Raw genomic sequence first — 21,285 nt, forward strand, 5'->3', positions numbered from 1 at the left:
CGCTAATCAGAACTTTGCCAGCAAGCTTCGCAACAACAACAGCCATTCACAATATTGACGCTAATCAGAAGCGACTTTTCCAGCAAGCTTCGCAACAACAACAGCCATTCTTCAGACGCTAATCAGAAGCAACTTTTCTAGCAAGCTTCGCAACAACAACAGCCATTCACAATATTGACGCTAATCAGAACTTTGCCAGCAAGCATCGTAACCATAGCCATTTAAAGGCTCTTTGCCTCATGCATGTTCTTTGTTTTCTTGATTTTTTGGTTCATAATACTTAATTACATAATTAATCTTTCTTAATCATAATTAGCCTAGTAAGATAAATGAGATCATATAGTACATTCATGACATAAAAATAAAAATATGGTTAACTTCACACCCAGTTTTCTTAAAATCGAGGATGTTTCTTGACTAAGAGCCTACTTGAAAAAACAAACAATGCAGAAATAAGAAAACAAGTATGAAACTAATCTTGATCAGTTTTTCAACACTCTTGTTATGGCAAAGATGCGACCTTGTCCCTTGAGAATGCTTCTGTCTTGCTGATTCTTCTTGTATGCTGCGTTGACCTTGCTTGTATAAGCGTACAATATACTACTTGCACATATGTGTAATCACTCGCTATGCAGAAAATAGTGATCTATCCATGTAGCACAATAGAGACTAATTGGACATTGTAGAATAATTCTCTATATATGTATACATTTCACATGAAATGACTTTTTCAAGACACACATATACTTGTGCTTACAAAAGAGGTAACAAAAATATACTTCTGGTTATATGATGCTTCAAACAAAAGTGACTGTGTGGCCAAAAGCCATGGTCAATATGAAAGCTTCTTTCTGAAATAGCCATAGGATATTGCCTTGTGGTGGTCAAATCTTTATACCTCAACTATTACACGTAACATGTTGTGTCTCTATTGCATATCAGACTAAAATCGGATGAAAGTAAGAAAATCATGCATACTTTCAATGTCACATAATAATCTGGCTAAAATCCATGGGCACCTATGTTTGATTGTTACATGGAATTATGGTTAAAATCCGTGGACACCTAGGTTATTAAGATGGTTCTTTTTGTGTTCTAATTTTTTTAATCATCTTATATCCAAGATCACTTGTACATTGAAAGGATTTAAGGAAGTTGGCCAAGTAGAGCTATCTTCTAAGAGTAAAACCAAACATAGCAAAGTTTTTACCATATGGTCAAATTCTATAGAAGACATCTCCTTCAAAAACCCATGCTACACATAGAATATAAATTATCAAATGGCCACTTTCATGACAATATGTCCACGATGAATCTATGACGATGTCTACATGAAATTTGGTATTACAAAAAAACCAAACATTGTGGCATGAGTGATCTCTAACATTAGTGCTCTCCATTGTCACAAGATTTGTTCATATGGTCAAATTCTACCTTATAATTATTACATTCAACATTTTGGACACATAGGCTTTTGCCTTGTGGTCAAATCTTTGTATCTTAATTGTTACATGTAACACATTGTCTCTCTATTTCATGTCAAACAAAATTTGAAATTATGGAAAAAAAGTAAGAAAATCATGTATTCTTTCAATGTTGCATAATAGTATGGCAAAAATCCAGGAGCACCTATGTTTGATTGTTGCATGGAATCATGGTTAAAATCCATGGACACCTAGGTTACTAAGATGGTTCTTTTTTGGTTCTAAAATTCTTTTTCAATCATCTTAATTACAAGATCACTTGTATATTGAAAGGCCTCAAGGAAGTTGGCCAAGTAGAGGTGTCTTCTAAGAGTAAAACTAAACAAAGCAAAGTTTTTTCCACATGGTCAAATTCTATAGAAGACATCTCTTCAAAAGCCCATGAATATGAATTATCAATTGGCCACTTCCACTATAATAGGTCCATGATGAACCTATGACCATGTCTACATGAAAATTGGCATTACAAATAAACCTTTCATTGTGGCATGAGAGTATGGATAAAATCCATGCTCACCTGTGTTTGATTGTTGCATGAAATTATAGCTAAAATCTATGAGCACCTAGCTTACAAAGATGGTTCTTTTTGTGTTCTAAAATTGTATATGGATCAAGATCACTTGTATATGGAAAAGCCTCAAGGCTAGGTAGAGATTCCTTCTCAGAGTAAAACTAGAAAGAGAAAAGTTTTTGCCATATGGTAAATCCTATGCATGCATATTATAATCATAACACTATTGAATAAAGTTTTGGCCATGTGGTCAAAACCTAATATTTCTATGCAATATCTTGCCATATGGTTAAATTCTAACTTAAACCCTTTCTATGATGATATTTGGACATACATTGGTCAAATCCTATGCATGCATATGGTAATCATAAGACTATTGAGTAAAGCTTTGGCCATGTGGTCAAAACTTGAGATTTGTTTCTAATATATCTTATTTTTTGTACTTATGTAGGTTTATTCAATGGCAAAGAAATCTACTTCGGCAAGGAAGGAGAATCAAATCATTGATGGAGTTAGTGGGGATTTTGTGTGGCCTTGGTTTATGGATGTTTATGACAAAGAAGGAAAAAGAGCAAACAATGTCCTTTTATATGCTTCAAAGCTTGAGGATTCAGCATATGATCAAGTTGGGATCATTGAGGGGTTGATGGATGGATGTGCTGGGAAGGAAGGGAAGGAAGGGATCCCGTGTATTGTAGTAAAGATCAAGGAAAAGAACATTGAATACAACCTGGATCCCTTATCTTTTCAATCTACACATATAAAAGAGGATGAAGTATACTCTTTGAGAGCAATGGGTTGGAGCCTCCGAGAGGAGATATCAGGCACACAAGACATAATAGCTACATTTGAGTCTATCAAGCATAGTGAACTTCTTTTTCCTACAAAACATGGTGTTTGACCAAAGAAGAGGACAAAGATTCAAGATGCACAAGCACAATCAATAGCTTCAAACTCACAGGCTCTTGGTGTGAGTGTACCTCCTAACACTCCTCTAGACAACACAAACCAATCTTCAAAGGCACAAGTAATCCAAGCAACACCTTTGGTGTCACTTGAAGTCAAGGGTGTTGAAAGAACCTTTGACTTTCCAGACATGGTTAAGAAGAAGGGCAAAAAGGATGGTTCAGGATTTCACATGTTTGAAAAATACTTTCCATTTGGCTCAACCACAGTTTCCTATTGATGTTGGTAGATGCTATGAGGCACCACCTTTATATGCCTATAGAACACTTTGTTGGGATTATGTGCAAAAGTTGACATCATCTTTTGTCAAGAATCCCATGAATCCAGCAACAGTAGCATACCTCATGCCCTTTTTGGAGGAGAGTGATGTGAAGCGACCCATGCATCGTGATGAGGTGGAAGTGGATAAGCTACATTCTTACTCCTATTGGATCATATCAGGTCTTCACTCAATCCATGCGGCAGAGATCTATATCCTAAGTAGCACTCATCGATGCCTAGCAACCAAACATCTATAATGGATGTATGCATGAAGATGTATATGCGTAGATGTGAATGTGGATGTAGATGTGCATGTATGTATGCTTGCCTGTAAAAATGGATGACTATCTTGCATTGAGCGGCTTGTGGACTGGGGAGCTGATATCCTTGTGCCTCCATTATGCAGCAAAGAGCGGCCACCTTTATTGTGTCCAATGAGTTTTGGATGTTGCCCAAATGCCCATGTGGCACAAACATGTGGAGCTACACCTCTACACTTGGCAGCCCGGTCCACTCATTCTAAAGTAGTCCACTTGCTTTTAAGTAAGGGGTCTCTCATGTATGCAACGACCACAAGATCTGGTGGAAGTGGCTGTGGTTTTGGAAGCACACCATTGCATTTTACAGCACGTGGAGGATCATCATAATGTGCTAAACCTATTTTGGCATGGGGTGTTGCTAGGTTTCAAAGAAACTCTCAAGGGCACACCCCTTCTTCATCGCTCTTGGAATGAAGGGATGTAATGCATGAAAAATATGAGTAATCACCATGTAAACATGATGCCTAAGTGTGTTTAGTCTCTCACCAAGAGAATGGAAATAGCCTTCCACAAGCCAAGAGAGAAGCCATGAGCTCCAAGAAACATAAGTTTCCATTTCTAAAAATGATCATCAAAAATTACAACCATGGTCCAAGTCCCCTCTTTTATACATGGACTTGTCCCATTATTAACCCTATTGAATAAAGTTCCTACTTTATTACAAACCATCCCTTCCCAAAGATTTTGTCCTCAAAATCAATAACATGTACAATCTCAAAGTATGAGACTCTAATGTAATCAATGGGAAGTGGTTGAGAGTTCTCAAGTACATCCAAAGCACATATACAATGAAAATCCGGATGTATACAAGTCCACAAAGCTTCAAGCCCAAAGTGTATGAGTGGGACTGTTATGACAGCCCTTCTAGTCGATGAAGACCCTTGAAAATCCTTCATTTAGACTCCATATATTGGGCTGAAAATGATATGTACACTCAGCCATATGTAGCCCACATCATAATCTTTCATTAGGATACGCCATGAAGCTTGTTGGAGTAGAAAAATAGGCCCAATAGTAGACCTTCCCAAAGCAGTCCAGAAATTACAGCATGTATACTTCTCCTCATATTACCCAATTTGCTCAAGTAAACCATACCACTTGGTCACGGAAAGTCATCCACAAGTAAGCCATGTTGTTGGACATACTCCAATGATTGCCAAGTAGCCTCATCCATGGGTAATTGCTTCCATTTGACAAGGTATTCATCAATATTCCGATTCCTCAACTCTCTTGTCCTCTTGCCAATAACACTCTCCGGCTCATAAATGATCTCACCTTCTTCATTCATGGGTGGAAGCTCTTCCATCTCTTGAGGCAAAGATCCCATAAACCTCTTAAGGTTAGATACATGAAACACATTATGGATCCTTGTCGAAGAAGGCAAATCCAACTTGTAGGCCAAATCACCAACCCTCTTGATAATCAAGTATGGTCCATAATACCTATGAGCCAATTTTGAGTTGGTTACACCTTTGAGAGTGTTATGCCGACTCTTGGGAAGCTTCAATAGCACATAACCACCCTCTTCAAACTCCACATTCCTTCTATGAACATCCGCATTAGCCTTCATGACATCTTGAGCCTTCTTCATATTGTCCTTGCAAAGTTGAAGAAGTTGTCTCATTCTTTCCAACTCTTCTTTGGCCAATGGATTGACCACTTTGTCTTCATGGAAGGCTATCGATGGCACATGTACTTGATATCCATAGAGAGCCTCAAATGGTGACATGCCAATACTCAAATGCTTGCTTGAATTATGGCAAAATTCAGCAAGATAAAGCCACTCATCCCAAGATGTTTGCATGTCATGACAATAGTGCCTCAAGTACACCTCAAGCCATTTGTTTGTGCACTCCGTTTGCCCATCCGTTTGAGGGTGATAGGCCGTAGATGGAGTGATTTGAGTACCCAAGCTCTCATATAATGACCTCCAAAAAGTCCCCATGAACTTGGTATCTCGATCACAAACTATGTTGAGTGGCAAGCCATGTATCTTGAATACATGTTTCAAAAATTGCTTGGCAATATGAGATGCTCCATAAGTGGTCTTTGAAGCAATGAAATGGGCTGATTTTGTAAGCCTATCAATCACCACAAATATTTGATCCCATCCATGCTTTGTCTTTGGTAGACCCGTAATGAAGTCCATAGAAATGTGAGTCCATTTTCCATCCGGAATAGGTAATGGATGAAGTAAACCACTTGGGAGTTGATGGCTATCCTTATTCTTTTGACAAGAAGCACATTCCATCACAAACTTCTTCACATCTCCCCATATACCTTTCCAATAAAAACTCTTGCTCACTTTATCATAGGTTTTGAGTACACCAAGATGGCCCGAAAGTGGTGAAGAATGCATCTCATGAAGCACCTTTGGTATGTAGAATGAGGTAGGAACCAAATACACCTTATCCTTGTATCACAAGAGACCATTGTGAAGCTTGTAATGAGGAAACTCTCCACCATCACCTTGCTGTAATTTGGTATAAATATGGGCAGCACCTTCATTGATGAGGTATTCCTCTTGAATCCCCTTGATCCATTCACTATATACCTCCATGATTGAAGTTGTAGCGCATGCCCACATTCTAGACAATGCATCCGCCACTACATTGTCCTTCCCGGGTGTGTAGGATATCTCAAAATCATATCCTTGAAGTGTGGCCAGCCATCTCTTTTGCTTTGGAGAAAGATTTGGTTGGGAGAGGAAAAATTTCAGCACCCTATGATCACTTCTCACCTTGAAATGAGCACCATAAAGATAGTGATGCCACTTCTTGATGGCATGAAGTATGGCTAGCATCTCTTGCTCATAAACATGAAGCCCCATCTCCTTTTCGGTAAGCTTTCTGCTTTCAAATGCAATGACTCCATGCTCTTGATACAAAACTGCCCCAATTCTTCTACCACTTGCATCCGCCCTCACATAAAATGTCTTTGCAAAATCCGGACATACAAGTATAGGGGCTGAAGTGAGCAACTCCTTGAGCTCATTGAAGCTCTTGTTGGCAATGGAATCCCAAAAGAAAGCCTCCCTCTTGAGCAAGTCGGTAAGAGGTGCCGCAATGGATGCATAATGTTGCATGAATCTTCTATAGAAAGAAGATAATCCCAAAAATCCTCTCAATTGAGTTGTATTGCTTGGTGTTGGCCACTCTTTGACACATGCCACTTTCTTAGGATCAGCCCTTATGCCATTCTCACCCACCAAGTGTCCAAGATATTCCACTTCATTGACCATGAATGTGCATTTGCTCTCCTTTGCATAAAGCTTGTGCTTCCTCAACACTTCAAACACTTGCTTCACATGACATAGATGTTCCCCTTTGCTCTTGCTATAGATCAAGATGTCATCGAAGAACACTAGCACAAACTTGAAAAGAAGGGGAGCCAATATCCGACCTCTTGGGTAACATGTAACACATAGATAGTGCCAAAAGCCTTAATCTCTTTCTTGAGTCGCCTTGGAGTGATCAAAGAGAGCTTCTTAGGTGCATTTGCAGCAAGTACCACTTGTTGCCCATGATGTAGAAAGCTCATGAAACCTTGTTGAAGGTTCATGTGAATGTCACCAAGTGAAGCCAACCAATCACACCCCATGATAATGTCGATGGGACCCATATCCAAAACCACCAAATCACACCCCATGATAATGTCGATGGGACCCATATCCAAAACCACCAAATCACCTTCCCAAGTGTATGAAGAGGATAAAACCACTTTTGTAGAAGGGCAAACCAAGCTAGTCTTCTCACTTTCCCCATTTGCCACTTGCACTTGGAATGTTGTAGGTGTCTTCTTTGTGTTGAGTTTGAGAGAGTTGATGGATTTAGAGTTGATGAAGCTATGAGTGCTCCCGGAATCCACAAGAATATGTGCAACCCTCCCATTGATGGTCCCCACCAACCTTAGTGTGCTTGGGTTCTTGCAACCTGCCAACAACTCTTGTGAGATAGAGCATATGCAAGCTGAAATTTTTGCATTGGTAGGCATGTCTCCGTCCACAAGGCTTTCCTTAACTCCACCTCCCGGATCAAACGGAAACTCAACATCCTCCGTGATGAAAGAATGGTCTTCAAGTGACTCCTCATGTGCTTCTTCATTGCAATCCTCCCATTCCTCAATGTCATGAGAGTCATCCTTGTTCTCTTCCTCATCCATGAGGATCATAGTGGCCACAATCTTCTTTGATTTGCACACATGCCCGGGTGACCACCTCTCTTTGCACTTGAAACATAGCCCTTTGCTTCTCAACTCCTCAATCTTTGGATCATCCATTCTTTGAGTCTTCTTGAAGGGTTGAAAGGGCTTCTTCTTCATGAAGTCACTACTCTTTTTGGCATCAAATTGATGTATCCCATTCTTTGGCTGTCCACCCCCAAATGATGTAGGAGTTCTTGGATTAGAGGATGGTAATGTAGAGGTAGGACCTTTCCCAAAATTGTAAGAAGTAGTGGTTGGTTTGAGTGTGTCTTTGGTGAAGGTCATGGGCTGAGACCTCTTGTACTTTGGCTCATAGAGTTCGGCTAACCTCATAGCTTCTTTGAGAGAGCTAGGCCTTTGAGCCGACACATCCGCCTTGATGAAGTGTTCAAGCCCATGCACAAACTTTTTCATCTTCATGTCTTCACTCAAGCCTTCCACGTACATTGAAAGCTTCAAAAATCTCTTGATGTAATCTCTCACTATCATCCCCTTTTGAGAAAGCTCATACCATTCTTCATGGTATCGGTCAAGCACTAAGGGTGAAATGAAGGCCAAGTTCATCTCCCGCTTCAATCCTTCCCAAGTTGATGGCGTGTTCCCTTGTTTGACCAAGTGCCTCCACCATTGATGAGCATAATCTTCAAGATGTAAGGAGGAAAATTGTACCATATCACGCTCACTTTTTGGGTAAAGTTGGAAATAGGTGTCAAGCTTGGTAGCCCACTCCTCCAACTCTTGCGGAGATAACCCGTCACCTTTGAACTTTGATAGTGAGATTTTGTCTTTGACATCCTTGGAAGATATGTGGGATGGGTTATCATGTTGGGTAGAGGGCTTGAATCTTTGCATCTTTGAGTATGACTCCATAAATTGTGCAAAGTCTTTGTAATCCTTCTTGATGATATTCGACAATCCCATCCACTTCTCGTGAGCATCCCTTTGTCTTTGGGCAAAGGACATTTGATTCCAATCGAGTGCAATCTCCTCATCATTCGCAAACGCCTCATCCTCTTCCCTTGAATGCATTGCCCTAGAAGAGGTAGGACCCTTTGATGCATTAGGGTGAGACAAACCCGAATGAAAAGAAAGAGGAAACATATCCTTGACAAGAGGTCTCCGTGCATCCGCCATGAATCCCCGAGTGGATGCTCCCAATGGATCCTCTTGTACGGCCTTCATGGAATCCTCATTCAAGATGCCCTTGCCTTTTCTTTGCTCATAGTCACCATAATTCCCATGCTTTTCTTGTGCTTGAGACTTCCCAAACTTGTCCTCCATCACACCAATCCGTGAGGATAATGTTTCAAAATGAGAATCAAGCTTGGAGTCTAAGGTCTCCAACCGTTGTACAAGCATTTGCATGAGAGTGTCATGGTTAACCGCCGCTTGTGTCCCTTGAGAAATTTGATTATGTACATTGCCCCCATTGTCTTCATTGATGAATGCATCCCTTGCATCCATACTACCTTCCATGTCCTCATCACCAATGATCATGTCTTGCACAACATCCCCACCCTTGCGTGGTCTTCCCTTCGGCATAGTGAAGAAAATGCAAGATGTTGGTAGAATGCCCAAATGATGTCAGAATTGGACAAAAGAAGGTTCTATGGGTAGGTAATGGTGTCTACTATCCTCCCAAATGAACACAGTAAGAATTAGGTGTGGGCAAGTACTCTCTGTTTTAGGGTTTGTGCGGGACAGCTGAAAGTAGTAATTTGGCTCTAAAATGCAAAATATATGTCGGAATTAGGATTTTGACGGCTCTATAGAAGCTAACGGAAGATAGAACCTACCCCTAAAAGCATTTTGATTCAGTCAAAGTGGAAGTATATTCTGTTTGACTTTGACCAGAAAGTCAACATGACTACTTTGACCAAGATTGTGATATCCGATTAAGGGGTTCTCTGGCTCATTTGAAAACTCTCAAGGAGTAGAATAGAGTCGTGTAATCACTCGGACCTAATCCCAAAAACCCTAGGACTGAATTAGGGTTTTGTAAAATCCCAGAAATTCCCAAAATTCGGTCCCAAAGCTCAATCCGGCTACAAATGATTGGTGTTTCTCCCCTTGTTAGTTGTGAATAACTCTTCAAGTGTATCCATGGGGTAAATCTCCAATCAATAAGCTTGTTTGGCTCCCTTGTTGGAAAAATTCCGCCATAGTCTCCTTTGTAATTGGAACCAAATCTCAAATGAAAATGCAACTTCTCAAATCACAATGCAATACTCTTTGTATCCCGCAATGTCATGAAAGATCATATGCACTCTTTGTCCATCAAAGCATTTGCAATATCCACACAATATGACGAAAAAAGGGACCCCATTGCCCAAATGCATCCACAAAGTCGATGGTGAGGATTGTTGAGGACGCGCGTTGAAGCTTGCCGATCTCCCGGCCAAGCTCTTCTCACCCCTTCACCGAGTTTTCCTCCAGGGTGAAGGTTGAGGCCATTTCTTCACACCGGTGTACCTAATCCCCCTTTGTACCGCTTTTCCAAGGCAATCACGGCACAAAGAGTTCAAGCCATTCTCCCCTTGGCCTCTCCAACCAATGCCAAGGTACCCTCACACATTGCTAGATTCTATAGAAACTTGAAGTGGTAGCAATGGTGAGTGTAGGTACAAAATGATGTGGATAATATCAAATGATAGAACAAGTTTGTTGGCTTACAAGTATTGAGCATGACTCATGCCCTTTTACAATTTAGAACTCATCAATAAAGCATGGACTCATGCCTCAATCCATCATCCAAAAGCTCCAACACAAACCAACAATTCACAATGCCCTCACCATGGCATTTGCATAAGCAATTGTTAACCACAATCAAGGCATTTGCAATTGCATTCCAACAATCCCTTTCACATCATATTTGACAAATGCATGCTTCCAAAACTTATGCTTTCTTATGCCCATGTGTAAAACATAGCATTGGCATGGCTATGTATAGCATCCATAGTGTCCATATGGCATCAAGATGAGCATGAGGGACTCCAAAAACATTGCATAAGCTTGCTATTCCATCAATGGCATGCCAATTGAGACATAATGAAGAAAATCCCCCAAAATGTGATCTATGAATTGGCCAAGCTCATGTGGAATCAATTCCTTTCACCATTGCCATCAATAATGCATGGAGAAGCAATATTGGCATGTGAATGGTCAAGCTTTAATGGTTAATTTCTGAAAATTAGGGGAGTTTGAATGTGTCCAACCCTAATCCATTCCCAAGCTCCACCAAATGCTTCAAACTTGCAAGAATTTGATCAAACCACTCACCAATGTCATCCGGAAAGCTTCAATGGTAGAAAATGTTGAAGAAGCCTCTTGTTGAAGAAAAACGTAGCCTCTCTTTGCTCTGAAATTTGCAGCCAAATAACACCTCCCATGTGCTTGAACAAAGCTTGAAAAGGTGCTCCAAACAATGGCTAAGAACCCTATTGAAAGGCTTCTAACACATGAGGTAGTAGAGCTAGGCTTCACCTAGCTCTCCCTCCACAACTTTCAGCGCAGATTTTGAGGCGGCAGCCTGCTGCAGCCCGCCATTTTCGCTTTTCTTGCCTCCCTCATGAGATGATAATGCTAACAATGATGCCTATGAAGTGTAAGAGCTTAGCAATGCAAGATTTGGTCAATGTGGCAAGGTATACTAGGGTTTCTCACAGCCATGGAAGAATGAACAAAAGCTCTCCAATCTTGAGAAAAAAATTTGCAAGAAGAGGCTCAAATGAAAGATCTCAGTGAGCTCTACAAAAACCCTAAGGTTTGGCATCAAAACGGGTAGAGGAAGAGCATCCCATGGCTATGGAAAGCTTGAGGAAGAAGAAGATGATTACTAAACGTGATTAGCAGAAAAGTTAATTGCAATTAGTCACTTGCCCTAAGTTTTGGCCCGGCTGCCCCAAATTTTTGGTCTAGAGGCCCAAAATTTGGTCCAAAATTGGCAAAATTGACCAAAATCACTCAAAATTCAAGCAATTTCCATGAAATGCTCACCATCTCCATGAGATTAAGCAAGATTAGAGAAGATTTGTCAAGAGTCACTCAAGGATTACAAGAAAATGAGAAAAAAAAATGAAAGAAACTCAAATTTTCAAGCAAATTTTCCCAACAACCCATGCATGCCCATGATCAAAATCAAGAGCTCTGATACCAATTGGAATGAAGGGATGTAATGCATGAAAAATATGAGTAATCACCATGTAAACATGATGCCTAAGTGTGTTTAGTCTCTCACCAAGAGAATGGAAATAGCCTTCCACAAGCCAAGAGAGAAGCCATGAGCTCCAAGAAACATAAGTTTCCATTTCTAAAAATGATCATCAAAAATTACAACCATGGTCCAAGTCCCCTCTTTTATACATGGACTTGTCCCATTATTAACCCTATTGAATAAAGTTCTTACTTTATTACAGCTCTAAAGTACCATAACACAACATGTACAGCTCTTCTCAACCCTTAGACTGTAAAGCCCTTGGTATGGCCATCTCTGTGGCAGTTTATGGAGCAGTCTTGGCACTAGAGCAAAAGTTTTGTTGGAGGCTGCCTTGGCACATGCTAATGGATGCTTGGGAGAAGAGGATCTTTTCTGTTACTGAAAAGTGGATCTTTTATGTACTGGCCATGGCCAGGTTTCATTTTGTATCTTTTTATGCTTGAACTTCATGCCGAAGTTTTACCCGGAGATGAAGTGGCCCGTGATTATTGTTTAGATTGGTGTTAACCTTCTTGCCATATGCTTTGCCCGGGGAACGAAAGTGGTATTACATATAGGTAGTGATGGCTTACTGGATGAAGTGTCGAGGAGCTCTCAGAAATGGCTTACTAGATGAAGTTGCCCAGGAGCCTAGTTGAATTGTTTTGTTATTTGCATATCTCTCAAGCATGGCTTGCTAGATGAAGTGCCCAGGAGTTCTCAGTTAGATCATTTTTTCCACAACTCACTTGCTGGATGAAGTTGCCTGTGAGCCTAGTTGAATCATTTTTATTATTTGTGTATCTCTCCGGAAGGTTTGCCTAGAAAGATCATTGTATATTGTCTACCTGGGAGCCCGCCTTATCGAATGTTTTGCCCAGAGTCCAGCTTGCTAGAGAACCACTTGTGTTTTTTATGTGCCATTCACCGAGATGGTGAATTGAGGTAGTACTGGGCGACTTGTGGATGGGAAGCTAGGTCCTCCACACTCCACCAAGATCTTTCCACCATCATCTCCAACATCTCCGACCGCTCCTCTGAACCGTGCCGATGCCCCTTCGGCATCTTCAACCGTCGTCACCGCCAATGCCCTCCAACCACCGGTAGTACCCTTCAACGGCTCTTACCATCGTCCCCCGGCGATGCCCTTGCGCCACCTCCGACCGCCCTCACTGCCAGTGCCCTCGACATCTCTGACGTACATGGTCAACTTTGATGGCACTCATGGAAGCAACACCCCTCTCTCTTTTTTGAGGAACGGCGATCAGATCCTCTTGAGCACCATGTCCCTTTTCCCGGTGGAAGATCTTCCCTCTACACTACATGATGAGGGTTGGGACTTCGAGGAGGAAGACACCCAAGGAGGAGATAACGGGAGAACTCTCTCGGTAGTGGGGGGGGACTCTCTCTTGTGTCACATTCACGCTAGCACATTCGACGGAGAGCACATTCTCTTCTACAGTTTGGTATATAGTGTTGTGCTCTTGTGGTGTTTTGTCTCTCTCTCTCTATGAGTGAGGTGAGTGAGTGGATAGTGGTGGGTGTGGTGTGAGTGAGAGGCCTATAGAGATACTGCGGTTCTAGGTGGTGGTGGTCGGAGAGAACAATAGACTATGTAGAGTATAGGTATTGCATGTCTAACCAGTGAGGTCGACTCAGAGGACGAGGTACTTCCTGATGCCAATGGGAAAGAACAAAGATGATGATGATGAGGAACGGCTTGTTCATGATGAGGATCTTAGCCCCAACTCCCTCGACTTGGTGCTTATGCACCTTATTATGTTCTTATCTTTTTTCTTTGCCTATGATGAGGCATTACTATTTTTTACTACAATCCAAGATATACATTGCAACAATTAAGTAATAAAATCTATAGTTTTCCCTCAAACTTAAACAAAATAGTTATCTTTAATTTCTCTATGGGTTGGGCTCAATCTTCTCACTAAATTTGTTGTCTTCATCTTCACTTGTCCACTTACACATACACAAGCAAAAAAGGGGCTCCCCTTGCATACACTGCAATTTTTGTAGTGCAAGCAAAGGGGATCCCCTTTTTTTTTTGTTACATACCCACTGTGGCTTCTGGCCCCACCCTATGATCAGGCTAACAGCCGAGCGACAATTTTCGAAGCCTACAAAAATAACACTAAGTTGGTCAGCTAATGGTGTGGCTATACCTCCATTCTTTTATAGTGTTAGAGAGATAAAGAGAGAGAGAGAGAGAGAGAGAGAGAGACATCACTAATCCCTACTATTATCCATACTATTCTAACTAGGAATTGCGAGGGCTTGACCACGTGGGGGCTTGTCATCTCCCCGACTTGAGTGTGAGGGGGGAGCAATAACACACAAGTCACGTATAACTAGTTACATTGAAGAACAACTAGTTAAGTATATTTACAAGCCATCGTTCCCAAAAGACATCTTTCTACTCACATTAAATAAAAACAATGCTTCTCAGTGCCACCACTCTTTAAAGAAACAAATATCAATATTTATAACTGCTCAACAATTCCATGGCTTAAAATAATAATTAAAAAAATGCTTCTCGAGTGCCACCACCCTTTAAAAAAACAATAAGGTACCAAAGTGTTTTTTTCTATTAATTAACAATGAAGAACCTCAACAACGTCAGCATCAAACTATCAACTTGAGCATCAAATTAAGGTTTTTAATTTAGCAAGTGTACACGCGTTAGTTTCTCTCCCGTGTTCTGCGTGCTTCTTGACGCACCGTATAGCCGCTCCTCAACCGAATAAAACCGAGAGCTCGTTAGAGAGAAACTTGACCTTGCTGCAAATCTTCGAATGTTGCCCGAGAGAACCTTGCAGAAGGGGCGGAAGGGAGGAGAGATGGTGGTGATGGAGAAGAAGAGAGGCCTACGTAGGACAGAGAGGAGGATAGAGGCAGAGCCACAGAGGGATGCGGGCGGAGATAGATAGATTGACCAGGGGAGAGGGAGGGAGGACCGAGGTGGAGGTGGAGAGAGCTACAGAGGGACAGGGGCGGAGAGAGATAGACTGACCCAAGGAGAGGGAGGGGGCGGCCAAGCAGATGGCAAGGACGAGCACGAGGAAGCCTTCGTAAATGCATTAATTTATGAAGTCAGTGGCATAGACTAATGCATTACAAATCTTTGTGTGAATATAATATGCTACTCAACCATGCTTCTCAAGTGCCACCAGTTTAATAAAACATTATATCAATATTTATAGTTCCATGGCTTAAAACAATATAACGTTTAAAAATCAAAAAAATCACGATAACTCATCATGAGCTTAAAGTCATCACATGACCGGCCCCTTTCCTATCTAGGCTACGGATCATGCGTTTCGGTCTTCGAAGGTGGTGTGGTGGTCGCCAAGATTGGTGAGGGCCTTGTGGAGCTCTTCGGCTGTGATTTGGCCGTTCTTGTCCAGGTCGAAGACGTCAAAGGTGGCCGAGAGCTCGTCATGGCTGGCGATCTCGCCAGTAGCGTGCAGGCAGCGCGTGTTGAGGTCCACGAATTCTTCAAGATCGATGAAGCCGTCCCTGTTGGCATCCACTTCGTCCACCATCACCACCGCCTCCTCCCGCGTTGTTTCGTCGCCCAGCGACCGCAGCACGGCGCTCACCTCGTCAGCAGAAATCTTCCCGTCGTTGTTGGTGTCGAATAGAGCAAACAGTTGCTTTATCTCTTGCATTATGCTCGACGGAACCCGCCGGAGCGACGCCTTCGAGATGCCGGATATTGAAGACGAACTCATTGGCCGGTCGTCCTGATGTGATACAGACGGTCTTCTAGATGCAGAAGCATTAGCGCTAGCTGAACCGTATTTGGAAGAGCTTGTCGTAATCTCAATGTCGGATGAGAAAGCTTGTTTCCGGCTAGATTTCTTCTCCGAGGTTGAGGAGCTATTGGGAGAAGAAGGCGTGCTAGAAGGTGGGGGAGTTTGAGCGAGAGCGAGACAGCTTGGGAAGCTTCATATTGAAACAAAACAAAATATCACGAGAGCCTCAGAACACGAGATGAAAAGACTGAGAATGCAGAAAAGAAGTCTGAAGTTATATGTTTAGGGTATCCTGCCAAGGCTTTTAATAGAGACAATAGGAAACCGACAGCGCGTAGGCCATTTCCATTAACCTTCGCCGAACTTCCATGAAGCTTCCTTGAAACAAAACGGAACCTTCTTGACTTCTGCAACGTGTCCGACACGTATATATCGGACACGTACACATTTTGAGATCAAACTCTTCAAATTAGTCTTTTCGAAAAAACAAATATTTTTCAACCAATCAAAAAATAAGGACTAATTTAACTCGATCCAATTTTTGTTTCCAAATCTCTACAATGTCGGTTTTATAAAATATATGAAAATCATTCCTTAAAATAAGAACCTTTATAAGTCCTTGAATCTTTCAATTGATAATAGTTAAATTACTTCTCAAGATGTTCATTTTTTTTATTATCGTGCTTATGATTGTTGGTCGTCGCCTTGCAAGGTGGAAAGTGGATTATTAATGTTGCCATCCAAAATGAGGTTTGGGAATGATTGCTTGAGGGCGGAATCATCATTGACACTACAAGAGCTTGAGGGCATACCGACGCTAAAATACCGACGCAAATGTCGAACGTCGGTATGTCCGTCGTAATGTTGGAGGAGACAAGTCGGGCGGGGTATTTTCAAATTTTCGTTTCCCGACGCCTATATCGACGCGTATACCGACGGACATTCCAACGCCTATACCGACGCACATTCCGTAGTATATACCGACGCATATTCCGACGCATATTCCGTAGCATATACCGCCGCTCGTAAGTTTTTTACAGCCGAGAGCCTATTTTCTGATTTTTTCGCAGAGAACGGCGCGTTACAGCTAGAGAAGGTCTCTTTCTCTCCCTCTCCTCTTTTTTCCTCTCTCCTCTTTTCTCCTTCTTTCTTCTTTTCTCCTCTTCTCCTTCTCCTAATATGTTCTTGCAATTGCTTTTACTTTTTAATTTAAGAATTAGGACGTTTAGGAGTTTGTGTTTTTTTGGCTCTCTATGCATGTTGAGAGCTCTCTATGTATGCATAGATCTCCTAATACATGCATAGAGATTTTAGGATTTTGTATTAGTTCTTATTCTTGTGTTTAATTTACTAATTATTTTATTTAATATTTTGTTTTGCAGCTCTTTCACCTCACCAATCTTTCACCAATCCTCTCCTTCAGCTTCGCAAAAAAGAGGTAGATCCTCTTTCGATTTTTCTTGTTTATGCTATTTTCTATGAATTATTGCATCCCTGTTTTATGGTTTAGGGTTAGTTTTGGGTTCTTGTAAGCTTATACATAGGATTAATTTAATATCTATGCATAAAACCTATCATAAGCTTGCAATCTCTATGCATAGCCTTCTTGCAAGCTTTATGCATAAGCTCTATTCATAGAGCTTGCGAGCTTGTGAAATCTCTATGCATAACTCTATGCATAGGCTTTATGCATAGAGTTTGCAAGCTTATAAAATCTCTATGCATAGGTTTCTTACAAGCTTATAAAATCTCTATGCATAGGTTTCTTGAAAGCTTGCATGGACATTGTACATAGAGCTTGCGTAGCCTTCTTGTTGAAAGCTCTATGCATAGCCTTCTTGTAAAAGCTCAATGCATATGCTCTATGTATAGGCTTTATACATAGAGGTTGTAAGATTATGAAAGCTCTATACATAGGGCTTGTAAGCTTATACAAGCTCTATACATAGAGTTTATGCATAGAGCTATATGAATCTAGCTAAATGCATGAATTAAGATCTATGCATAAAGCTTAATACATAATGTTTTATGTATAAATCTTATGGATGAGCTCTATGCATAAGGCTTCACATGCGTTATGTTTTTTTGCATAAACCTTTTTTTGATGTAGAGTGCCTTGCATGGATGGAAAGCATAAGCTTTTTGAATGTTTATACTCTCTTATACATATAACATATAAGTCTTATGCTCTGTTTTTCTATGCATAAGGTATTCTCGTTATTCATAGAGTTTATATATGTTATCAAGGTAAGATCTATTATCCATGTAAAACAAGATCATGTTTATTACACCATTAGGTGATGGGATTAAGGGTTAGCATAGTGCATAAGGCTTATAGCATAGAGCTTATGCATAAGTCTTATGCATAAGACTTATGCATAGAGCGTATGCATATGGCTTATGCATAAGACTTATGCATAGAGCGTGTGCATAAGACTTATGCATATGACTTATGCATAGAGCGTATGCATAAGGCTTATGCATAGAGCGTGTGCATAAGACTTATGCATATGGCTTATGCATAGAGCGTATGCATAAGGCTTATGCATAGAGCTTATGCATAAGACTTATGCATATGTTTGGCTAGATGACAGGGAGTGGGCAGCCATTGCTCAGGAGCTCACCGAGACACCAGAGAGGTTTCAACAACAAAGAGAGGCGGCAAGGGCAAGACTCCAAACAGTAGGGGCTTCTCATCTTGGGAGTGGTGGTTACGAAACCATGCGCCATGAATTCGTAAGTGTTTGTAGCAATTTTATTTATGTAAATGTATGTATATGGGCTAAATGTTGATTTCTAAAAGTTATAATTGTTAATCGTTTGTGCAGGAGTTGGCCATGAATCGCCCACCAAGTAGGCGAGAGGAGAAGTACGCTCACAAACATGGCCTTGTGGCCTTGTTTGAGATGCTTGAAGAAGAAGGAGAGACCGTCAATTGGGAGGCATTACCATGATGTAAGATGACCTTCAAACTAATGAAATATGATCAAAACATTCTTGAGTATTAATGTTTAATTTAATTTCTTGTTTGTCGATCAAGAAAATAAAAAAACGAGCACGGTTGTTTTTGTGCTCCATTTTAGACAGAATGGTGCTGTCTGTTTGCTGTTGTTGATCCTGCTCATTGCAGGCAGCTAGGCAACAGCCAGGCAACACTATTCTGCTCAAAAAAAAATTTCTGCTACGTCGGTATATTCCCCGGTACTGACGTCGGTATATGCATTGGTATATATTTCGGTATTTATGTCGGTATACACCCCGGTATATGCACCGGTATATAACACGGTATATGCACCGGTATAGACGCCGGTTTAGCCGTCAGTATTACCCCCGGTGAGCATCGGTATAGATAACGGTATAGGCGCCGGTATTATTACCCGACGCTTATACCGACGCTGTGATTCCGACGCTTATACCGACGTTTATACCGATGACGGGGCTTTTTTAGACCCCATTAAATAGCGCCGGTATAAGCGCCGGTATTAGGCTAACATGTAGTAGTGTGAAGAACAATTCAATGAAGCTACTAACGGTTCTAGTGAGGATGAGGTACTTCATGACATCGATGAGAAAGGATACAGATGATGATGGTGAGGAACAAGATGTTCATGGATGAGGATCTTACCCCAACTCCGTGAGTAATAAAATCTACGTTTTGGTCTCAAACTTATGCAAAATAGTTATCTTTAATCTCTCTATGTTTTGGCCCCACCCTACAATCGGGCTAATAGCCGAGCGATGATTTTTGAAGCCTATGAAAATAACACTAAATAGCTTGGTTAATAGTGTTGTTTTATAGTGTTAGAGAGAGAGAGAGAGAGTGTGTTAATCCCTACTATTATCCATACTATTTTGCTAAGAACTGTGAGGGCTCGATCACATGGGAGCACGTCATCTCCCCCGTTCGAGTGTAAGGGAGAGGAGCAACATGCGGGTCACTAACTAGTTACATTGAAGAACAACTAGTCAAGTATATTTACAAGCCATTGTCATCTTTCTACTCATTAAACAAAAACAATGCTTCTCGGTGCCACCACTTTTTAATAGAAGAAATATCAATATTTAAAGCAGCTTAACAATTCCATGGCTTAAAATAATAAAATCAATGCTTCTCCAATGCCACCACTCTTTATATGTTGCTCAACAATTCCATGGCTTTAAACAATGTTTCTCAAGTACCACCAAAACAATGCTTCTCCAATGCCACCACTCTTTAATAGAACAAAACATGTTGCTCAACAATTCCATGGCTTTAAACAATGTTTCTCAAGTACCACCAAAACAAATATCAATAGTTCCATGGCCGAAAATAATATACTGTTAAGAAAATTAAAAATTTATGAAAACTCTCACTGGCAGTGTTCACAGAAAACTTGCAAACTCTTACAACAAACCTGCAAATTTTATGATCACTTGCAAAATTTATTTTTGCAATTTAAAAAATCAATAAAATTGATAAAATTTTAAACATTTTAGTAAAACAAACCTGTAAATGTTGAAAAAAAACTGGCAAATTTTAAAATTGCAAGTTTTAAGATCGGAGAAGAAAATATTCTTCGTGAACACTGAATAATGTCTCTCAGATCATGCGCGTGTCATCATGAGCTTAAAGTCATCGAAGTCCACATTGCCGGCCCCTTTCCTATCTACGCTACGGATCATGCGTTTGCAGTCTTCGAAGGTGGTGTGCTGGTCGCCAAGACTGGTGAGGACCTTGTGGAGCTCTTCGGCTGTGATTTGGCCGTTCTTGTCCAGGTCGAAGACGTCAAAGGCGGCCGAGAGCTCGTCGTGGCTGGCGACCTCGCCAGTCACGTGCAGGCAGCGCGTGTTGAGGTCCACGAATTCTTCGAGATCGATGAAGCCGTCCCCGTTGGCATCCGCTTCGTCCACCATCACCACCGCCTCCTCCCGCGTTGTTTCGTCGCCCAGCGACCGCAGCACGGCGCTCACCTCGTCAGCAGAAATCTTCCCGTCGTTGTTGGTATCGAATAGAGCAAACAGTTGCTTTATCTCTTGCATTATGCTCGACGGAACCCGCCGGAGCGACGCCTTCGATATTGAAGACGAACTCAGTGGCCGGTCGTCGTGATGAGATACAGACGGTCTTCTAGATGCAGAAGCATTAGCGCTAGCTGAACCGTATTTGGAAGAGCTTGTCGTAATCTCAATGTCGGATGAGAAAGCTTGTTTCCGGCTAGATTTCTTCTCCGAGGTTGAGGAGCAGCTATTGGGAGAAGAAGGCGTGGTAGAAGGTGGGGAGTTTGAGCGAGAGCGAGAGAGCTTGGGAAGCTTCATATTGAAACAATACAAAATATCACGAGAGCCTCAGAGCACGAGATGAAAAGACAGAGAACGCAGAAAAGAAGTCTGAAGTTATATGTTTAGGGTATCCTGCGAGGGCTTTTAATAGAGACCATAGGAAACCGACAGCGCGTAGGCAACCTTCGCCTAACTTCCATGAAGCTTCCTTCAAAGGAAGCGGAAATGTCCTTTCTTGACTTTATGACAGTGCAACGTGTCGTACACGTATTCATCTGACACGCACACATTTTGAGATCGAACGGCCTGCCGCCAT

At 41.3% G+C, this 21,285-nt stretch overlaps 1 protein-coding gene and 1 pseudogene across 1 annotated transcript; both read right to left on the reverse strand.

Annotated features, from left to right (window-relative positions):
- Positions 1 to 15,149: 15,149 nt before the first annotated feature.
- LOC147634611 (putative calcium-binding protein CML25) lies at positions 15,150 to 15,971 on the reverse strand. The gene has a single exon (XM_086803384.1). It carries the CDS (start codon positions 15,684 to 15,686, stop codon positions 15,264 to 15,266), a length of 423 nt encoding a protein of 140 aa, XP_086659510.1. The 5' UTR covers positions 15,687 to 15,971; the 3' UTR covers positions 15,150 to 15,263.
- Positions 15,972 to 20,247: 4,276 nt separating this feature from the next.
- LOC147634612 (putative calcium-binding protein CML23 pseudogene) lies at positions 20,248 to 21,072 on the reverse strand (annotated as a pseudogene).
- Between the last annotated feature and the right edge of the window lie 213 nt (positions 21,073 to 21,285).

This window comes from Cibotium barometz, chromosome 10, assembly GCF_041138505.1.
Source record: "Cibotium barometz isolate CiBa-2024 chromosome 10, ASM4113850v1, whole genome shotgun sequence".
NCBI lineage: Eukaryota > Viridiplantae > Streptophyta > Polypodiopsida > Cyatheales > Cibotiaceae > Cibotium > Cibotium barometz.